This window comes from Pectinophora gossypiella, chromosome 4, assembly GCF_024362695.1.
Source record: "Pectinophora gossypiella chromosome 4, ilPecGoss1.1, whole genome shotgun sequence".
Taxonomy (NCBI): domain Eukaryota; kingdom Metazoa; phylum Arthropoda; class Insecta; order Lepidoptera; family Gelechiidae; genus Pectinophora; species Pectinophora gossypiella.
Genome location: NC_065407.1, coordinates 6682493 through 6702751, shown reverse-complemented (window position 1 = coordinate 6702751; position 20259 = coordinate 6682493). Strand labels below are relative to the sequence as shown.

The window sequence follows — 20259 nt, the reverse complement described above, 5'->3', positions numbered from 1 at the left end:
ATACATTATTCTATTAATTAAGTGTCAAATCAATCCGCATTTGTTCGAATATTTACTTTCTTTTAATTACATTTAACAATTATATCGCATAAATAATAAATTTTATTTACGCTCACAAATAATTTAAAAAATCTTCACAGTAAATATAAACTACATAACTTTATTTCTCCAAAATAGTGTGTTTAAGTAAAAATATTCGAAAACGAAGTAGGTACTTTATTTCATTTTTATCAATAATAAAATCGATAGAATTTATTTAAATTTAAAAAACAGATGGCTGGAGACAATCGAATTTTATCTACTGATTAAAAATAATAATTTCCCAATCGCTTTGTTCACTAGGGTTAGTGTTCAAGATCGCGTTGTATGTATTATTAACTAACGCAGGCGGTGCGAGCACGCAGTCATTGAGTGAGGCATCATGGCAACGCGCGGGTGCCTGTTGCTGCTCTTTATAGGCGCTTGCGCAGCGCACGACTGTCTCGAACTCACCCTCTCCGACCAAACTATACTTACAGACTCTTTACTAAATGGGACCATTCTAAAACTCGCGACGAAAAATGAAAGTTTGGACGATAGTGTTCGATTTAACGTCCTGGAACTATGGGATAAATTCCCAAAGATTGTGGTGCCGACGAATGGGACGAGTGAGCAGTGCCGGAGAGAGAGCCAGGTGTACCTGGATAGCTTGGACCGACTCGAGCTGTGGGCGCTTAAAAGTAATTTATTTACTTCTATTCTCTTTAAAATGGGGATGCCAAAAAAAACTGTTGTTAAAGAAAATAAGTGATGTTCCAAAAACGTTATCAGTTAAAGGTAAAGCTTATTATTGTGGTAAAAGTTTGTGTTTTATAGAAAGTTTACAGTGGCATTTTAGCATCCCCTATATTAAGATAGAAAAAAAAATTAAAGTGTGTGTTAATTTATCTTTTGTTTAAAGGTATTTGTTTTTGTTGATTATGATTAATAACTTAAATGAGCGAAGAAAAGTACTGTACTATGACATCTGGTTTTGTTACTCGGTCGAAACACCACTGGGATTGGGATATGTCCACACGCCACACATTTAATGCCTAAATAGTTTAGGTTACATCTAAAAAACTGGGTATGTTTTATCATTTCTAATCTCACAACATCTTTCTACCCACATAATAGGCGCACCATTTCTAAAGTGCATTAATATACGAGGGATTCCTCTTTACTTACATGGATGTAAGTAATCCACGCCTAGTACCCACCGGGGTAAGCAGAGAATATGGCTTCGATCCTGACACACTTCTCCTGCTTCCTCCACATTCATCAATCTTCATTCTCTTTACTGCATTGTAAATTATGCTGAGTGTTACATTTTAATTATTGTCATAAATTAGTCTGCCCGCCCCGATACAAATTGAGGGCGTAACCTGTGAACTTATAAGAAATTCGAATCTACAAACTCATAAATTTTGTCAAAAAAAAAACAAATATTAAAATATAATTTGACAAAAACTTCGAGTCTTAACACTTCAATAAATAAATTGTAGGTGCGTTAAAGTCATATTCGATTTTACATTATTCGAATTCTAAGAAAGAAATTACTTACAACTTATTTTGATAAAAATGTTTTAGTTTATCATGTGATGGATTTACTCGGAACTCGCGCCTGTGTTCTCGAATGTGGTGGGCAGAACAAAGTAATCTGAATACAATAAAAGTTTCAGCCACTGTTAATATGGAGAGCCCACTGGGGGCTGGTTCTCTGTCATATCATGGCTGATTTTGATTTCATTTGATTTCAACTCACGTATCTGTAATATTTTGCTAAAAAATTGTCTTATTGACAATTAGCAAAAGGTACAAATCAGATTCGCCAAAAAATTCAGATACGTCAGTTCGCGATATCAGCGACGGTATAAACCGTTCAAGGTCGTGCCCACTTTAGCACCCCTGGGCCTCTTACCCTAAATTTTCTATCGGGTTAGAGAGAACCCTCAGCTCTCCCCATTTGTCTGGCCTAGAAGTAACTGCAACCTGAGACAAAGTCCTAATTTCGTTGCTGGTTAGTTTTGGAGTCAATAGTGATTTTTATAACCGAGCGTTTATTTTAGTTCGTTAGCACAAAATAATATTAAAAATTTTATAAAATTCATATTTTCGACAGCCGGAAAGACTGCTTAGACCAGACGTGTTGCATTAACCAAAAGGTTACCTTGAATCGTACTCTTGAACTTTAATACTTACCAACATCTTTATCACGACAAGTAGATATCAGACTTAATTCATCATCATTTGTACTTGTAACAAAATAACAAAAGGACATAAGTATATATGTATTTTTTTGATAATTTATTAGAATTTATAATTATTAATTAAAAAAAATATTCCATTATAGCCTAGTTGGTAGAACCCTTGCCTCTCATTTTCAGGTCGCAGGTTTGAATCCGGCTCAGGCCTAAAATAGTGATTGTCAAATTTGTTTTCGAATTCATGTTTGGATCAAAAATGATTAATCACGTGCTCAGCGGTGAAGGAAAATATGCTGATTTAGTATCAAGTGTATTTTTTTTTTATTTAATATCAAGTGTAATTTTTGATCGCAAAAGTATACAATTGAAAATAATTAAAAAAAACTTTAAAAAAATCATGACGGAAAATTCCACTTGATATCAACTCAGAATCATGGCCTGAATCATCATTCAAAGTTTTCGTTACGATATCACTAACCCTGTATAAGATTTTAAGCAGTCTTAGTAACCTAACAACACAAAAATTCGACGTCCAGCAAAAATAAAAAAAAAACTAGTTTAACTGACTTGAAAAACTGCAATGATGACAAATAAAATGTAGGTCTTAATCTTGTGTCATGTTACTTGATATCAGCAATAACTTCATATAATTCGATCTACATTATTTACATAGATAACAATATTTTTAAAAGAATGGCATAATAAACAAATCTGGAAGTACAATCAATGTCAAAAATGTTATACATTTTATCTTATTTGTTCCTTAATAGTTTATTAAACAAAAAAATATCAAAAAATCTTAATTAGCTACTAGGAAGACGAAATTACAGCTTATTATTTCCTTTGTTTTTAATTGTATTATTTAAGTAGTCTAAGCCAACCACAAACGCCAACTCCCGACACACGTATAGTGCCTTGATATATAATAATAATAATAAAGTCCGGGACTCCATAGGCCCGAGATATGGAAATGACAAACATAATAATAATAATAGTCCTACACGAACCGGGGATTATCTTTGGGTGCACTCCCATTGTGCATACAGGGATAATCGCCGGTTGGTGTCACACCACATTTAGATTAAAATGTCTTAAGGGGCTTCTACGTGTTGGCTTCGGCCCCACGCACGCCTTCCAAAAGACCCGGGACTCCGTAGGCCTGAGATATTGAAACGACATACAAATAATAATGTTTATATTATTATTTATGTTAATATAACAATATTATCGAAATTACTTACAAAGACATAATTAGATCGATAAAAATTCTGACTCGGAACGGATTTTTCTTTTTGTTTTATTTTTGTCATTGTGAGTTTCCCTGAGCATGGGTGAGTGCTATAAAAAATAATTCTACATACTAAATTACTTATAAATTACTTAGTACTTACCATCACTACTTACTATTTAAAGAACTAGTTTGAGACAACATAAGTCTTCTGATTTATTTTTTGACGTGACTTATTGTAGATTTGAATGGGGAGCGCTGAAGGCTCTCCCCGGTACAACGTTTAAGACAACATAATCTAAATACCGTTGAAGAAGCATCCATAATAACAAAAGCTTAATATAATATACATAATTTATATTTTTTATACAAATTTATAACAGCCTTCATGGTCTAGAGTCGTTAAAGCGTTAGGCTCACGATCTGGGTTCGATTCACGATGGGTACTTTGTCGAAATCACTTTGTGAGACTATCCTTTGTTTGGGAAAAATATTGATGGATTTAATCACCTAATTATCCGGAACAGGAAAATGATTCCTTACGGCTTCGGAGGACACGTTAAGCCGTTGGTCCCGACTGTTAGCCGTAAAAATACACCTCAACCAACTCGCAGTGAGGCAGCGTGGACTGGTGGAGTATGCTCCACACCCCTTCCGGTTGTTTAAGGGGAGGCCTGTACCCAGCAGTGGGACGTATATAGGCTGACGTGTATATGTGTATACAGTTTTATTGCTTAATTTTAGATGCACAGTGCAGATCACTAACTGTATTGTTACACTAACAGACTTTTTATACCTACTTAATAATAGAATGACTCATAGTTACATCAAAAAGATGTAAACAAAAAATAACATAACAAAAAAAAATATAACGCGATATTGCCACGTAAGCCACGGTCATTGAATTTTAGTAATTATTTTTGTTTTGTTTTTTTGACATGGTAGGCAGTAGCCTGGTTTCCGTCATTCAACGCTTATCGCTATCGGCCCACTAGGGTCGATTAATTCGTTCAAAATATAATCCTTTTTAGACGATGCCCTGAACCAAGTTTCACGCCCAACTATGCACGTTCAGGCCTCATTATCATCATCTCTAGCAATATCCCGGTTTTCACAGGGTCCGCTTACCTAACGGGTTAAGTTCCGGTTTTTTACAGAAGCGACTGCCTGTCTGACCTTCTAACCCGCGACGGGAAAACCAGCCCAATGCAGGTTAGGTCGCATACCTCCGAAAATGCATTTCTCGGGAATTTGGGATGTTTTCCTTCACCGCTGAGCACGTGATAATTATTTATGATCCAAACATGAATTCCAAAACAAATTCGACAATCATTGGTTTAGGCCTGTGCTGAATTCGAACCACCCACCTTCAAGCCTGTTGTTTTGAATTTTGTAATAGCTAGGTCAAAAATATTTTATAGTTTCATAGACGTGACGCAATGATCATCATCACGAATATTACAATAATAATTATAATATAAACTGCCTATATACGTCCCACTGCTGGGCACAGGCCTCCCCTCAATGAACCGGAGGGGGTAATAATAATTGGAATGTTTATTAATTACAATTAATAATAATTGTAATATTTATTATTTTCAATTATGACCTAGATAATAGACATTGCTCCATCGTAATCCTTACTCCACCACGCTTAACACCTTTCGCATACGACAGTACCGTTCTCAAAATATTTAGATTACTTATCATTTTCTCTAAATTAGTGTTAATCACGAGGTGCCCCACATTGAATACTAAACGATATCATAAAATACGATGATTCAAAACGTATATATTGCAAGCAAAGTAATTTAATCGTTTAATACGAACATCGTTTGTTAATATATAAGCATTTGCTAAGTTAACACAAAACGTGACATAATAAACGGTACAATGAACTACTGATTGTTACAACATGTATAATAATTTTACGAAAAATTAGGTAAGTATTTAAAAAATATAACACACCCACTCACAATACAACCTCCGTAACAGTCTCCGTGGCCTAGTGGTTCGAGCGTTGGGCTCACGATCTGGAGGTCTGGATTCGAGTCCCGATGAACCCAGTTAGTACATACGTAAGCTAGTAATATACATAAGTTCAAAGTGGGGTGGCAAAAAGACAAAAGGAACTCGGATATTTCTGCGGTGACTCTAAAAGTCACCCTCAGCTGCTTATCATCCCGGGCATAGCGTCGAAATCCTCTAAGGTACACATACATACACATATGAGCTCACGAATATATCCCAATAGAAATGCATCCATCGCAAGATGAACTGAGTACCCACACATCATCAAGCTATCGAGTCATCTCTGTCGCTTTACAGTTTACCATCATCTTAGTCGACTTTTACGACGCGTTGGTATGATAATAATCATCCAGAGGGCTTCAACTGCTCATCTAACTAAATATCGGCTAAAAGTTCACCACACTGCTCGTAGAATCTAAAAACCGCTTCAATAAAACAAGATCTATTGACAACTTATTTTGCATTTTTCAAATACGATAAAAATAAGGCACACAGGTGCGTGAAATATGTTAAAATATTTAAAACATCAATCATTAATTTTGCAATTTTAAGCTTGTATCAAGGCCAAGTTAAGTTTTAAATGCGAACAAGTGGCGAGTCTGCGCATAATACTATACTTCCTATATCTCTATATGGTCCTGAAAAATAAGAAAATGTGTAAATGCGTAATTAAACTTGTTTACAGTCTGCAGCTGACGAAATAACGAACGAACTAACAATGTCCACCATCTTGAACAATCTCACGATTTATTAAACTCTTTATTGTTCACATTAATAAAGTTATAATGTCTGATCCCTTGTCACCATAAGGTTCATCATATTCGTCTGAGGACTTCGTATCAATAGATCTGATTGATGTAAGTAAGTAGATTGTAGGTAATGTTTGCTGAAATAGTTGACGAATATTCAGCACGTGACGTTATAATATCGTACTGAGAAATATTCCAATATCTACGTTAAATCCTCAACAAGTACGATATCATGATGAACGATTATTTTAATCTTTTTCTTATAAATTTTTTACTCGTTTTTAGCTTAGTTAATATTCTTGGTTATAAGTACACAAAATATAGGTCATTTTTTATTTTTTACGAAAGAAGTTTATGTTTTACACAGCTTTCGAAGAAATCATGATGTGACGGACAAGATGTCACACAACTCACTATTTCTATTTAAAAATAATTCTAAAAATAATTATTATTTATAACGCAAAGACTAAAGCATCTTTCTGCCATATCACAAATACATAGTCCTCTCACGTACTTAATCTCTCCACAGCGTAGTAAAATAAAACGTATTTTTTTGCAAAATAAGATCTTGGCAAGCGACATTAGAGTTTAATGCACTTTGCAGCAATAAAGAGACTGTGTAGGTAAACTGCAAGTTTAATAATTCTTAACTAGGAACAAAGGCATCTCAAAGAGGTTCAACTACAATCTCCTTGTTAAAATTCCAAAAGAAAATTCCTAGCTATCTTTGTAAGATAATATTTAAAAGCCATAATTCATTTATTTTTTATAATATTTTTTTTTTAAATGAGAGCGAGCTGGTGGCTAGTTTTTCTACGTATTTGAAATAAATAAAATCCATTCGTTTTACGTTTTTGCATTGTTAATTTTATTCAAAAAAGTTATATATTTTTTACTGATATTCAAAAACAATTTGTTATTTTTCATATCAAAATATTAATATTTATACGCTGGCTAGTATTTCTATATTACATTTTATATAGCAGCAGGTAAAATTTGTTTTGACCCAGTTTGATCCTTGACATTTTCATATATGATCATTATTTTTTTAAAACAGTATCTACCGGTGATTATTATTAATGATATAGTTTTTTATTTATTTATTGTAAGTAAATGTTTAAGTAAGGAAACTCGTCATATTTACCATTGTTACCTGGATCTATATTAAATAGAACTCATGTTAAAAAAAAAAATGACTACTACTTACATACAAACATGAAATCTAGACCTTAATCTCTAAGGGGATGAGCAGAGGTATTATTCCTTCTTCTATGGCAGAGGCATAAGTAAACAGAAGACGACTTAGTAGAAATAGTATAAACTTTCTACTAGACTTAGAGAATTTATGTGTCCCAATTACATGTACTTATATATAACATTTACATTTATAATAGTAGTTAATATTATTATTATTATAAATAATTATTAAATATTAATTATTTAATATTATTATTTTTATATAATACTATTTACATTTATTTAGAAACTATCTTCTAAACACAATTGGATAGAACGAACTCATAGAACGCGAACGATGTGTTTTTTCGATCCCTCTTCAGCATAAAAGCATAGCATACACCTACCTAATATACCTTATTCAAGTCACAATGTGAGTTACCTCATTCATATTATCGGCCACAAGAGTCACTACAAGCTTCCAAAACACCGTATGACTATTCTACGATGTGACTTGATACTTGAAATGCGCCAGCCGTATGAGGATAACGATAAAATACCAAAAACACTCCAATTTCTAGTAAAAAGCGTGTGAAAAGTCCTTTATTCGTTTTTTTCGTTACCTATCCAATTGTTTTTAGAATATAGTTTCTGTATAAGTTTTATCATACGTATTCATTCATGTATATACTTGTATATACGTTTGTTTGTTGTAGTATTAATGTTATCCAATCAAAAACATAAATGTGAAATGAGAGCCAAGTTCAATATTATAATAAATGCCTTGGTTGTTGACTGCAACGACAAATATTGAACTTGGCTCTCATTTCACATTTATGTTTTTGATTGGATATCATTACTTTTTGTAGGTATTATTTAATCATTATTTATGAGTAGGTAATGATTTTACACTATTGATGTGCGCTAAATATAAAAATAATAATTACTTAATCCCAGTTAATAACGTAGGTACCCTAAGTAATAAATATGAAAACCGACATATCAAAAGTGGCTCCAAATGGTTCGTAATATTACACACAGTGCGGCTCGCCAGTTCTGTTTCTTGAACTTGGCTTGACACGCTTCCGCGTGTCTAATTGTATAAGTACATGTAGTTGGGTGACATATAACTTGTAGCATTAGGATATGATAGATATACTTCCTACTATAATTATAATAAACTAATAAACTATTTCTATTCTTATCTAATCTATACTAAATAAATAAAATAAAAAATCCGATTATATAGTATGAAGGAGTCTATCGGAATTAGGCATGGATTGTTTCTCTGCTGGATTGGGAGCGACTAAAACATAGATATCCTTCAGCACGGGCGGCATGAGTTGGAAGCCCTTGATATAATTTGAGCCAGGAGCGACTTCTTATCTTCCCGAGCATGTCATCAAGACTGACAGATAGGTTGCGTCCTTTCTAACTTAATAAGCCATTCTCTGGGTGATAATCTACCTACTTAAATATATACCTTTCACCTTATGATTCATCCAAACCACCTTAGGACTTCATATCAAAGTTGTCTACAAATTATAATCTGATTACCTTGTGTCTCTGCCTATCCCATTAGAGATTAAAGACGTGAGTACATATATCGTATTATAGTTGAAGATAAAAAAAACAATGAACTTCCGATCTTGCAATCTACTTCCTAACAGCTGCAGACCTTATCGAACTAGTTACTGACCTGACCTTGATCTGGCTTGTAAACCAAATACCTAATTAGCGTGTCGTGTTACAATACATGCCCATTACTAATCAATTGTTAATTATTTATACCTGAATTTATATACACACACACAATCGCTCATATTTTCACGTTTTACAAAAGTTGGAAATTGGCTAGGACATTATAGGCTGAATTACCTGATTATCGGAAAAAGTAAGATGATTCCGTGCTTCGCAAGCCATGTTTAAGCCGTTGGTCCCGGGCCCACACACATTCAGCAACCTACACTGGAGTAGCATAGTGGAGAATGCTCCATCCATACGTCCTCCGATATTGCATCCCGATATAAGTTATGGATGCGAGATGTATAATTATTCGCTGTCATCTCTTTTTTATAATAACATCTGCTTTTAAAGTAAAACTACATGCTATACGTCCTATTTATAATATACTTATTTATCTTACAGTAAATAAGATTCAAATGTCCTATATCCAATATGGGTGGAATACCATACGGCTCCTTATATAAATTTTAGGACGCGATATTCGTCGTATTTATTAGAAAGAAAGCCGCGTCAGGTTTAGGACGTCACAGATACAGACCCTGCCTGTACGAGAACAATGATGTCAATTTACTAATTAGTCATTGAACCGTATACACGTATTGTTTATCAAAACACGTAGTACGATTCTCAGCACGACAGCGCAGCCAATGTCATCTAATTTGGAATGCACTGGTGGACTGGTTGTGAAATTTCATTCGGTCACTCTGACAAGGATCAGTGGACCGCGCATGCATACAAGTTCTTTACACACATCATTTTTTATTGTATTTATTGTCGATTTGCCTCAGATGACATTTAATAGTAGCGCCGAGGGCATAAGTTTAGTACAATATCCAAACTCACGCCTATTTCCCACCGGGCGGGATAAGCAGAGACTATGTATGGGTTTCTATTAGCTTCGATCTTGGTTTTCATTTTCTATCGTACACGCGTGTCGATTCAGTCAACTGGTAACTTCTTCATAAACCAACCGCATTCACACCATACACTTTATAAATGTGCCTTATAGAATATTTATTCTCGTGCAAGACAAAAAATAGTTTATTCACCGAAATTTCTTAAAGAGAACTTGTGTAGAATTTTAAGTTTTGTTTTATCGCGATCGTATTCACTTGACAATGAACTGCAGTGTTATGTAATATTATGTGATTTATCGGTTTTAGCTTTATATAGGGAGCGTTTCATGATGTCATCAATGGTGTATAATCTATGGACGAAACGTTTCGAGGAAATGTAGGTAGTGCCCTGACCTTGCGGCTCGCTTTGCTCGTCTTGACAGATTAGTATGGTGTAATTGGATAACATATTAGCATGCGTTGTAATGTACTGTTTATGATATTATGTATCAAAGGATAACAGTTACACGGATTCAATAATATAATTATAACTAATCCACCTTTGATCAGACGCTGATAATACGTCGTTTGATTATACACATTAATTACAGATGTACATGTCGTGGCCGGATCTTAGAATTAATCATTTCAAGATGTGCTCGATCATTTCATGAAATAGAATATCATTGGTCACATCATGATGTAGTTTGGCCAGATCAATGAACACAAAACGTTTAACGATATGAACAACTAAATGCATGATTACTTCATGATATGCCCAAACGTTGGCAATCATATCGTAAAAGGAGTAACGTTATCCACCGGTAGTGGCGCTGGTGTCGATTATATTTAAAACTTGATTGATATTATAATCGTTGATTCAATGTAATTGTACAATTTACCATATCAATTAAAAAAATAATTTTGAACCTAACAAATTAATCGACTATTCGCATTTTATTACACCACATAGTAGCATGGACCGCCTACATTAACGATATGACTAAGCGTTGATTGAAATATCATTAAACGTTGACGTTTCAAAGATATATGGTCAACTAAGTTGGCTATTTCATGAAATATGATCATTTCATGAAATGGTCGAACACATTAAGTGATCAATTCTAAGATCTGCCCACGACAAAAAAAATATAAGTTGTATCTGTGTGTTTCCTAATGTTTTATAGTCCTTATTTTTAAAAATAGAGGACATAATTATATCCTGTTTCAATGCATGCATTTTTCCATTTCTAATTCCTCTATTTCTTTTCTTCCATCCAACAAATAACTTACTTCTGGTCTATTTAGATTATTCGTTACAGTTTATCGAGCGCATAATTGAATAAATAACATTACATTCGTGTTAAGGTACCCTTAAGCATTCATAAGGCCCTGAACTTATCATCAGAATCACGCAAGGTAACTGAATGAAACATATGAAATACCTACATCAAATTAATACTTCAAAATTAGATTATAAAATTACAAGCTTTATGTAAGTAAGTAAGTACTTATAACTGAAACGTACATGACTTATGTATGGTCAATGTACATGAATATTCAAAGCATCATATCAAAATATATTAAGTACATAATCATTATCTGATTTGCAATTTCACTGCAGGACAGACGGAAAAAATGTGAAAATGTGTTCAGCTGCTTATTATGGGAAAATAGTAAAAGTCAATTGAATTGTGTTGTCGTCGTCTACAACGTAACAAACACGGCCTCTGTGGTCCAGTGGTTGAGCGTTAGGCTCACAATCCGGAGTTCATGAGTTCCCATCCCGGGGGGGGGCATATCATAAACATCACTTTGTAATCCCTACTCTGATCACCCGATAGTACGAAAGTAAGATGATCCGTAACTGTCTGGATTTGTGATTTGTATTCCATCTAACTACATTTTTATTTTTATTTTATTTTATTCGGGTAGCTTACAGCCTCTTTTACAAAGTACATATTTTACATACATACATAAACTCACGCCTATTTCCCACCGGGGTAAGCAGAGACTATAGAATTCCATTTGCTTCGATCCTGACACACTTCTCTTGCTTCCTCCACATTCATCAATCGCTTCATACACGCACGCCGGTTCAGAGTAGATCGTATTGAACCTTTTCTAAGGACATCTCCAATTTCTCCATCTAACTAAATATCACAAAAACTATTTGTAATCGGTTTCAGAAACTTTGTGATATGATGCATGTTCGTAAAAAATAAACATATATTTTTTAAATATTTTGAATATAGACTGATGTTGATTGTGCTGCACTATCAGAAATACATTCGAAAATAATCTAATTCAAAGCATACCTACTTAAAATGCTATATTAATTGTTGATATCAACTAACATGACACGAGATATGTAAAACCTAGATTTGTGGTTCTGCTGCAGTTTTAGGCGTTGCTATTATTAACTAGTTTTTTATGTATCCGACTTCGACGAAATAAAACGGAGGTTCATGAATTATGCTGTAGTTACCAGGTATGGTCAGAAACAACTTAAAACATTCGGGAATTGAACACATCTTTATGAATTTGATAGCTAAGCAGAGTTCAATAGAATAACTTCTTAGATACCAATTTCAATTGAAACCCATATTATTATAGGTACTTCACTTTACGTTTCAGTTCAAGGGTGGTTAAAATAGCCACATCGAAGCGATTCATCTAAGAAAGCAATGTTGCAATTTGACATATAAAAGTAAGTGCGCAATGCAAACAAATGTCAAATAGCAATATTGCTTTCATAGATAAAATGCTTCGATGTGGCCATTTTAACCCCCCTGTGCTTCGTAGGTCAGTGGTAACACGTTATACGTTAAGTCTCTGGTCCCAGCTTACTTAAGTTAGGACGCCGTCGTTACGTGAGCCATATCATACGATAATAAAACTATCATAATATACCTATGAGGCAATGATTATGTTACAAAATTTCCACATCATTCATTACTCCTTTGTTAGCGCGCAACCACAACTAGCGCTTGTTTTACTACGCAATGAACGACGGGTTAAGCGATGTAGCGGTTCAGCGAGAAATGTCTTGGTGCTGCATGCGGATTCGTGTAATTTACTGCTGAGGGCATCATCATCATCATGATCAGCCCATTAGCGTCCCCACTGCTGGGGCACGGGCCTTCCCTATGGATGCATAGGGAGATCGGGGCTTAAACCATCACGCGGGCCCAGTGCGGATTGATGGTTATTAACGACTGCTAATGCAGCCGGGACCAACGGCTTAACGTGCCTTTCGAAGCACGGAGGAGCCCGAGATGAAAACTTTTTTTTTTGTGGTCATACATCCTATGACCTTTGCGAAAGTTGCTTAACTTCAACAATCGCAGACCGAGCGCGTTAACCGCTGCGCCACGAGCTCCTCAAGCTGAGGGCATATCTCCCTTATTTCTATAATCTGTGATAAAGCGAAACACCAAGGTTAATGAGGTCGATCATGGACACGGAATAGAAGAAAGATGTTGCAAAGGCCCTAACGCGCATTTTGCATGAGAACCGCTGTCGCCGGTTCAACCCCACTCTCTTTCACTACTACTCCTGCAAACAGATAACAACTATAGCTCTACTGCTTGTCATATTCCATACTTAGTCATTTTTTTGATAAATAATCGATCATACTAAGGTTTTGAGCGTTCCTGTTATTAGGAGGGATATCCTTACATGATAGTCGATATTTGACTTTTTGACCTGCAGATTATAATGCACAAGACAACCTTTTATATACTATCGCGGAGCTCTGTGGGTCATAAGTTTGCGGACAATTGGAATGCAAAGATGAAGTATGAACTATTTGCTCATACTTCTATGGCGCGTTTCGCGCTCACTGGGCCCTTCCAACCTCTTTCTTCTGTTCCGTGGTCATGGACCTCGCACGAGAGAAGAAACTAAACTTCCCATCTCTTCCACAGTGTTCGACGCGTCAGCCAAGCCACCATCAGGTATCCTGAGCGGCAATGCCAACCAATATGGCGACTTCGACGAGTGTCTCAGCGTAGATGGACCGGTCCGAGGGAAATACTGCCTTGCTAACCTGGAGATCGACTTCCGAGGAGACGAGAAGATAGAAACTATTGACAAGTTGGTCCATAGTGGGCATTATATTAGAAGCAATGCTACTGATGTGAGTTTATTTTTTTGTTTATACCCTCAAGCGTGCTTAGGGAAGACTTATAAATAAATAAAATCGGAAAATTCAAACTCAGAGGGGTTAAAAAGACCTCATTACGCACTTACTTTTATTTAAGTACGTAAATGTCCAATTGCAATATTGCTTTTTTACATGAATTGTTTCGATATGGCCTTTTTTCAATCTGTAGCTTTTTTTCTTATTTTGCATTAATAATAATAACGGAGATTATTCATTCGACATCTAAATGTGTTTGAACTAACAACTGCATTTGGCTATGGCCCGTGCCTCCTACCTACCTCTATCTCTCTCGTACTTTTTCAGAGAGATTAAAATATAAAATAAGTTTAAAAGTTAAATTTAGTTTTTAAATTTATATTTTTATTTATTAAGATAACATGGGGGAGGCCTAAGCCCAGCAGTGGGCGTCGTACGGCTGATGAAGATAACATGCTTCCGATACGTGTTTTATGCAAGATTTGGACATAAAACATTACGGAACATGTCAATACAAGACAACCCACAAGTAAAGATTAGTAATAGGTACATATTTGAAATGTGCAAATTAATTCCTTTCATTTGATACCCAACACACTACCACTCGAAAAAAACAATGGTTTTTCGTCCTCACTTTATGTCCTCTAGAGGGCGCCACATTAAGCTACGCCAGCGTGACGTCACATAGCCTATAACCACCGCATAATCTAGACGCTTCTAGTGACACCTCATTTGTTAAATTCTGACAAGTGACAGGGCTAACCCTAATAAACCCAATTGTAACCAAGTCCCAACCTAGAAATTGATAAATTCAATTCTCGGTAAGTAAATAGAAGACTCAACTTGTATTAATAACAGACAAATTAGTTATTCTCAATCATTCTCAGTCAGGTTCCGAGTAACCGAGACCTAATTGTTCCAGTCTAGGATGTCTAGAAACGCCTGAAGCGTAACTTAGTAATTACCCGTTATTCTAAAACTAGACTTTGCCGATGTTATTGAAGGATATTGATAGTGATTCTGTTTGCTATTGAATTTCATTGGCTGTTTATAAAGCTTGATGCAGACAGATGCGGCTCGAGGTCGGGAATATTTTGTAAGTAATGTTTTAATTTGTATCGTGTCTCTGATGATAATATTTGGATAATTTTTGGGTCATTCATGACGGCCTCCGTGGTCCAGTGGTTTGAGCGTTGGGCTCACGATCCGGAGGTCGCGGGTTCAAATCCCGGTGGGGACATATCACAAAAATCACTTTGTTATCCCTAGTTTGGTTAGGACATTACCAGCTGATCATCTGATTGTCCGAAAGTAAGATGATCCGGCTTCGAAAGGCACGTTAAGCCATTGGTCCCGGTTACTACTTACTGATGTAGCTAAGTACGTAGTCGTTACATGAGTCATGTCAGGGGCCTTTGGCGGCTCAATAGTACCTAACCCTGACACCAGAGTTGATGGGGTTGGTACTCCACCTCATAACCCACACGATTGAAGAATTTGGGTCATCAAACCCGTAATGGCTCAGTTCGGAGAACGCATGACTTACATCGTAGTGTCTCGGGTTCGAATCCCGGCTCCAGCTCTAAACCACTGAGTTCGACTTTATCCAGAATTTGTGCTTGGTTAATGGCAATAAGGCTTGCCCACTATTACCTAAATGTGTCCGAGTTGGTGTACATAATACACCTCTGCTTACCCCTTCGGGGACTAAGGCGTGATCCTGTATTATATTATGTTAATATTTGGGACTCCGGGGGTCTTAGTCAATTTCCAACGATTATGAATTACGACAGTGTATGCATGACTGTTGTGTATGTGCGTGTATGTGCGTGTGTGTGTGTGTGTGTGTGTGTGTGTGTGTGTGTGTGTGTGTGTGTGTGTGTGTGTGTGTGTGTGCGTGTGTGTGTGTGTGTGTGTGTGTGTGTGTGTGTGTGTGTGCGTGTGTGTGTGGTTGAGGGACAGGCTGGTTATCCGTCAACATACGATTCATTAATATCCGTCTCAGAACTTAATCTAGTAGTAGTAGGCTCGCAATAGTGAGACGTCTATAGCATGTTTACATTTGCATGGCAACTGCTATACATTCGATCACTTAGAGGAACATTATAGTTTCCTATTATAGTGCTTTTTTTTTGTTTTTTTTTTTTTGACGTGACTTATTGTAGATTTGCCGCAGATGGCATTAACTACTTGGCCCGACAAAATATTATAGTGCGACTATAATTTACATGCAAGAGACATCCTCTTCGTATTCGCTAATATTACTTATAATGTCTGACCACATTTATATTGTCACTCTGTTTTTTACGTACAGACGTTCTATATTGTCACTGTGTACAACCGGAAACGGTACCCCCCCCCCCCCCACACACACACACACACCCCGGACATTATGGCGTCTGACGTCACACACACAGTTGCGCGTGTACGATAACGTCAATGTGTGGTATCTGTGTAAAACGAGGTTGTTTGTACGAAGTGTCCGGGGTGTGCTATGGGTCTAACCATCTTCCAAGGCTACGATTCTTTATTTGAATTTAAGTATTTAAAATTCACCACACGCCCTGCCCGGTCTAAAGCATCACAATGACAAACAATAGTTACATTGTTAATTTAATTTAAAAACAAATTGTTTTAAATTAAAATGTGCGACGCGACGCACAATCACGTATAGTATAATTTAATCAATTTTATAAAATTTAAATTTTGAGTTTAATACCTAAAATGCAAATAGAACAATTCAGGAATCTAGATATTCTAGACTTATAAAAAAATAATTCATTAATTTATAATTCATAAATTATACTGATCTAGTGTCTTCCGTATGGAAATATTATCTTAAAAAAATCTCATTTACGTTTTATTATTACATTTATTATATTCTGAAAAAACTGGACAAGTTGCTCTTTTATTAAAAAAAAAATATGAACCTAATAAAAATTAAAACCAAAGAATCTGGCCACATTTATTTTGATAATGAATAATACATTAATAATGCATTAAAACAGGAAGCACCGGCCAAAAGAATATAAATTATCATTTGAATAATCACGCGAGTAATCCACTCAGGTGCAGATTTATCGTCTATAATTATCATGTCTTCGCGAGTATTCGCGAAAAATATTCAAAATAACATATATTTTAAATTCAATTGGCGATGTTAAAAATAGTAAAAAGTTGAAAATAAGATAAAATAAATAATATATTCGGCACATTTTTCTTACTTGACTTGTATACAGAGTGTTAGTGACATCGTAACGAATACTGAGGGGGATGATTCAGACCATGATTCTGAGTTTATATCAAGTTGAATTTTCCGTCGCAAACAAGCGTGGTATACTTCAGACGTTTAAATGGTGACAGCAAAATTATCCACAAATTACAAAATCAATGTCATTGACAGGTGATGCGTCAATGTTAGGTATATTCATAGAGCAACACGTACCTATGGGTATATTACATAATATCAGGATTAATTTGCGGTTCTAAACGGGCCAAGTATGGTATCCTTATTCGCACTACTCGTGCTAAATTAAGAAAACGGCATTTTGATGTCCATCAGACTGGGGGATATCTTTACAAGTGGGGTCTTAAAAGTCCCTATTAAAGCAATTCGGCTAAAAAACGTTATTGCAATTTGACATTTTCACACAAAAGCAATTTTGCTTTTTAACATGCCCTTTTTAACCCCTAGACTTTTTATATGCTATCACGATCGCAATGTCACCAATAGCATAGAATAAGGAATAATACTACGTATAGAACGGCAGCTCTCCGCTCCCCACCAGCGGTTGAGCTGAGGTTTACCTCACCCCCCGGTCTTACTTTAGTCTTCAATCGTATGGCGTCAGAAGTCACACACACAGATGCGCGTATACGATAATGTCAATGTGTAGTATCTGTGTGTTCTTACCTACCTTCTCTACTTGGTATTTTCTTTACTGACTTCTAGGAATTTTTTTAGTAAAATTGTCATTGTGGAATCCCTCGGACTTACGGTCAAGGGCCATTGTTGCGATACAATGTGATTCAGAACTAGCTCAGCTCCAAATAAGTTGGTTGTGAGCTCCTCCTGAATACCAATGGCGGACCTTGAACAACGCGTGTTTCTGATCCGGGTGGGTGATGTAATGATATTGTTTACTTTATTGGGTTTTACATAAAACATAAACTCCCGTAACCGTTACTGGAATGGGCAGAGTCATAAGACATCAAAAGACAAGTAACAATAATGTAAGATAAGCTCACGACTATATCCCAATTGGGGTAGTCAGAGATCCATCGCAAGATGAACTAAGTGCCCAAACCTCAACAAGTTTCATTAAGTTTCAGGTTTGGATATCCGCATTTATTAAATAATAAAAATGAATAAGAAAAAAAAAAGAAGAGAAATACGTTGATTGCGTCATCCCGCTTTTCATCCCGAACAAGTTATTATTACAATCCAAAAAATATCCAAAAACCAATTGCTTGATGCTTAATCACTGAGAGAGATTGCCGATTGTATGACTATGATAACCCCCAGACCCCAGAGGCTAAGGCCCCAACCTTAGCCAAGTTGCAAACGATTATGACAATCGACAATCGCTTATGATAACCGTTTTCAACTTGGCGGAACCCCCTGTAGGTTGTTTTTTTTTTTTTAATGTGGGACTTTCCAGGCTACGTTCCTCAAAAACAATGTAGATGGGATGCTGTACATATTTTTCTTTGTTTAACCTTCTAATTTCGTGGATAACCAACACATTAAACATCTTTGTTTTTGGGTATAAATGATGACCCTTTTTGTTACACCCAGGCACAATTACGTTTTCCACCCATTATTATTCTGATCAAAATAAAAGATAGATAATGTAACAATATAATTCTATATACATAATGTGATCCAAATATCAAAAAAGAATTATTTTTAATCTGCTTCGATTAATAAGAAAATTGCCGTTGGTCCCGGCTGCTTTAGCAGTCGTTATTAACCATCAATCCGCACTGGGCCCGCGTGATGGTTTAAGGCCCGATCTCCCTACCCATCCATAGGGAAGGCCCGTGCCCCAGCAGTGGGGACGTTAATGGGCTGATGATGATGATGATGAATAAGAAAATAGTTACCTATCACGTGAAAGCTGTACAACGCCATCTATATTGTTTTTGGTGAAAAGTCCCTCGGTAGTGTTCAACTTAGATGACTCAACTTAAATCTAATAATTATGAGTCTCCCAAAATACGAAAACAAAATGAACCAGAATTTCTGTTTTAAACGTCGCACAAATTATTCCAAGGAATCCAGCATAAGGGATGCTTCATACATTTTGCAGTAGCTTTTTATACATTCGTATCAAGAATTGATTTAGTATGCACAGCTCCTTATAAGGAAAACCTAATAAATTATACGTTCCACATCGATTCACTTCCATACTATTTACTGGGTGTATTATCATGTGTATACCTCTAACATAGGTAAGTAGGTATTTAAACTTACGCCTCTGGTGGGAATCTTTAAGGATTTATTACCCGACTGCAGCGAAGCGAAAAAGAGGGTTATGTGTTTGACCGCTATGTATGTATATGTATATAAACATACATATATATGTATATATATTATGTATGTTTGTATGTATGTACGTGACTAGTGCTCGTCCAATTGTAGGCAAACACAACATACTAATTTATTTACGCTAAAAAGGACGGCAATATAACATACCTATATGTAAAATCATACAATAAAGAAATAAAAGTTAAATGGTTAAAGATTAGTCTGCCAAAGGAACATTCACAAAACTTTTTTTTTATTAATATTATAAACGTAATTCCTGACGGCATTCCCGTTCATCCCCAGATGGGTCACCGCGTGCCCCGCTACTCCAGCCTGCTGTGGGGTGTATGCATCCCCAGCTCGTGCAGCAGCTTCGACCTGGAGGAGGAGCTGGCCTCGCGCCTGCGCCCTCTCAGGATCTCCGTCAAAGTGCACAACACCATGTGCTCCGTCAAGAACGCCAAGCGGCCCTACTCTTTTGGGAAGACGCTTTCCATGTAAGTTGAAGTGACATCATCGTAAAGCCAATATCTCTCAGAATAAAGTCGTAAGACCGAAAGTTCTTTTAAAATCCAAGCCCCCCCTTGTTTAACT

General features: G+C 35.9%; 1 protein-coding gene across 1 annotated transcript in view; it reads left to right on the top strand.

The window, feature by feature from the left end:
• Positions 1 to 297: 297 nt before the first annotated feature.
• LOC126366233 (nose resistant to fluoxetine protein 6-like) overlaps positions 298 to 20259 on the top strand; it is a 32363-nt gene continuing 12401 nt past the window's right edge. Inside the window, exons 1-3 of the mRNA XM_050009280.1 lie at positions 298 to 719; positions 13921 to 14132; positions 19969 to 20162. Coding sequence (XP_049865237.1) covers positions 422 to 719; positions 13921 to 14132; positions 19969 to 20162 — 704 coding nt within the window. The 5' untranslated portion in view covers positions 298 to 421. The remainder of the gene's footprint in view (positions 720 to 13920; positions 14133 to 19968; positions 20163 to 20259) is intronic.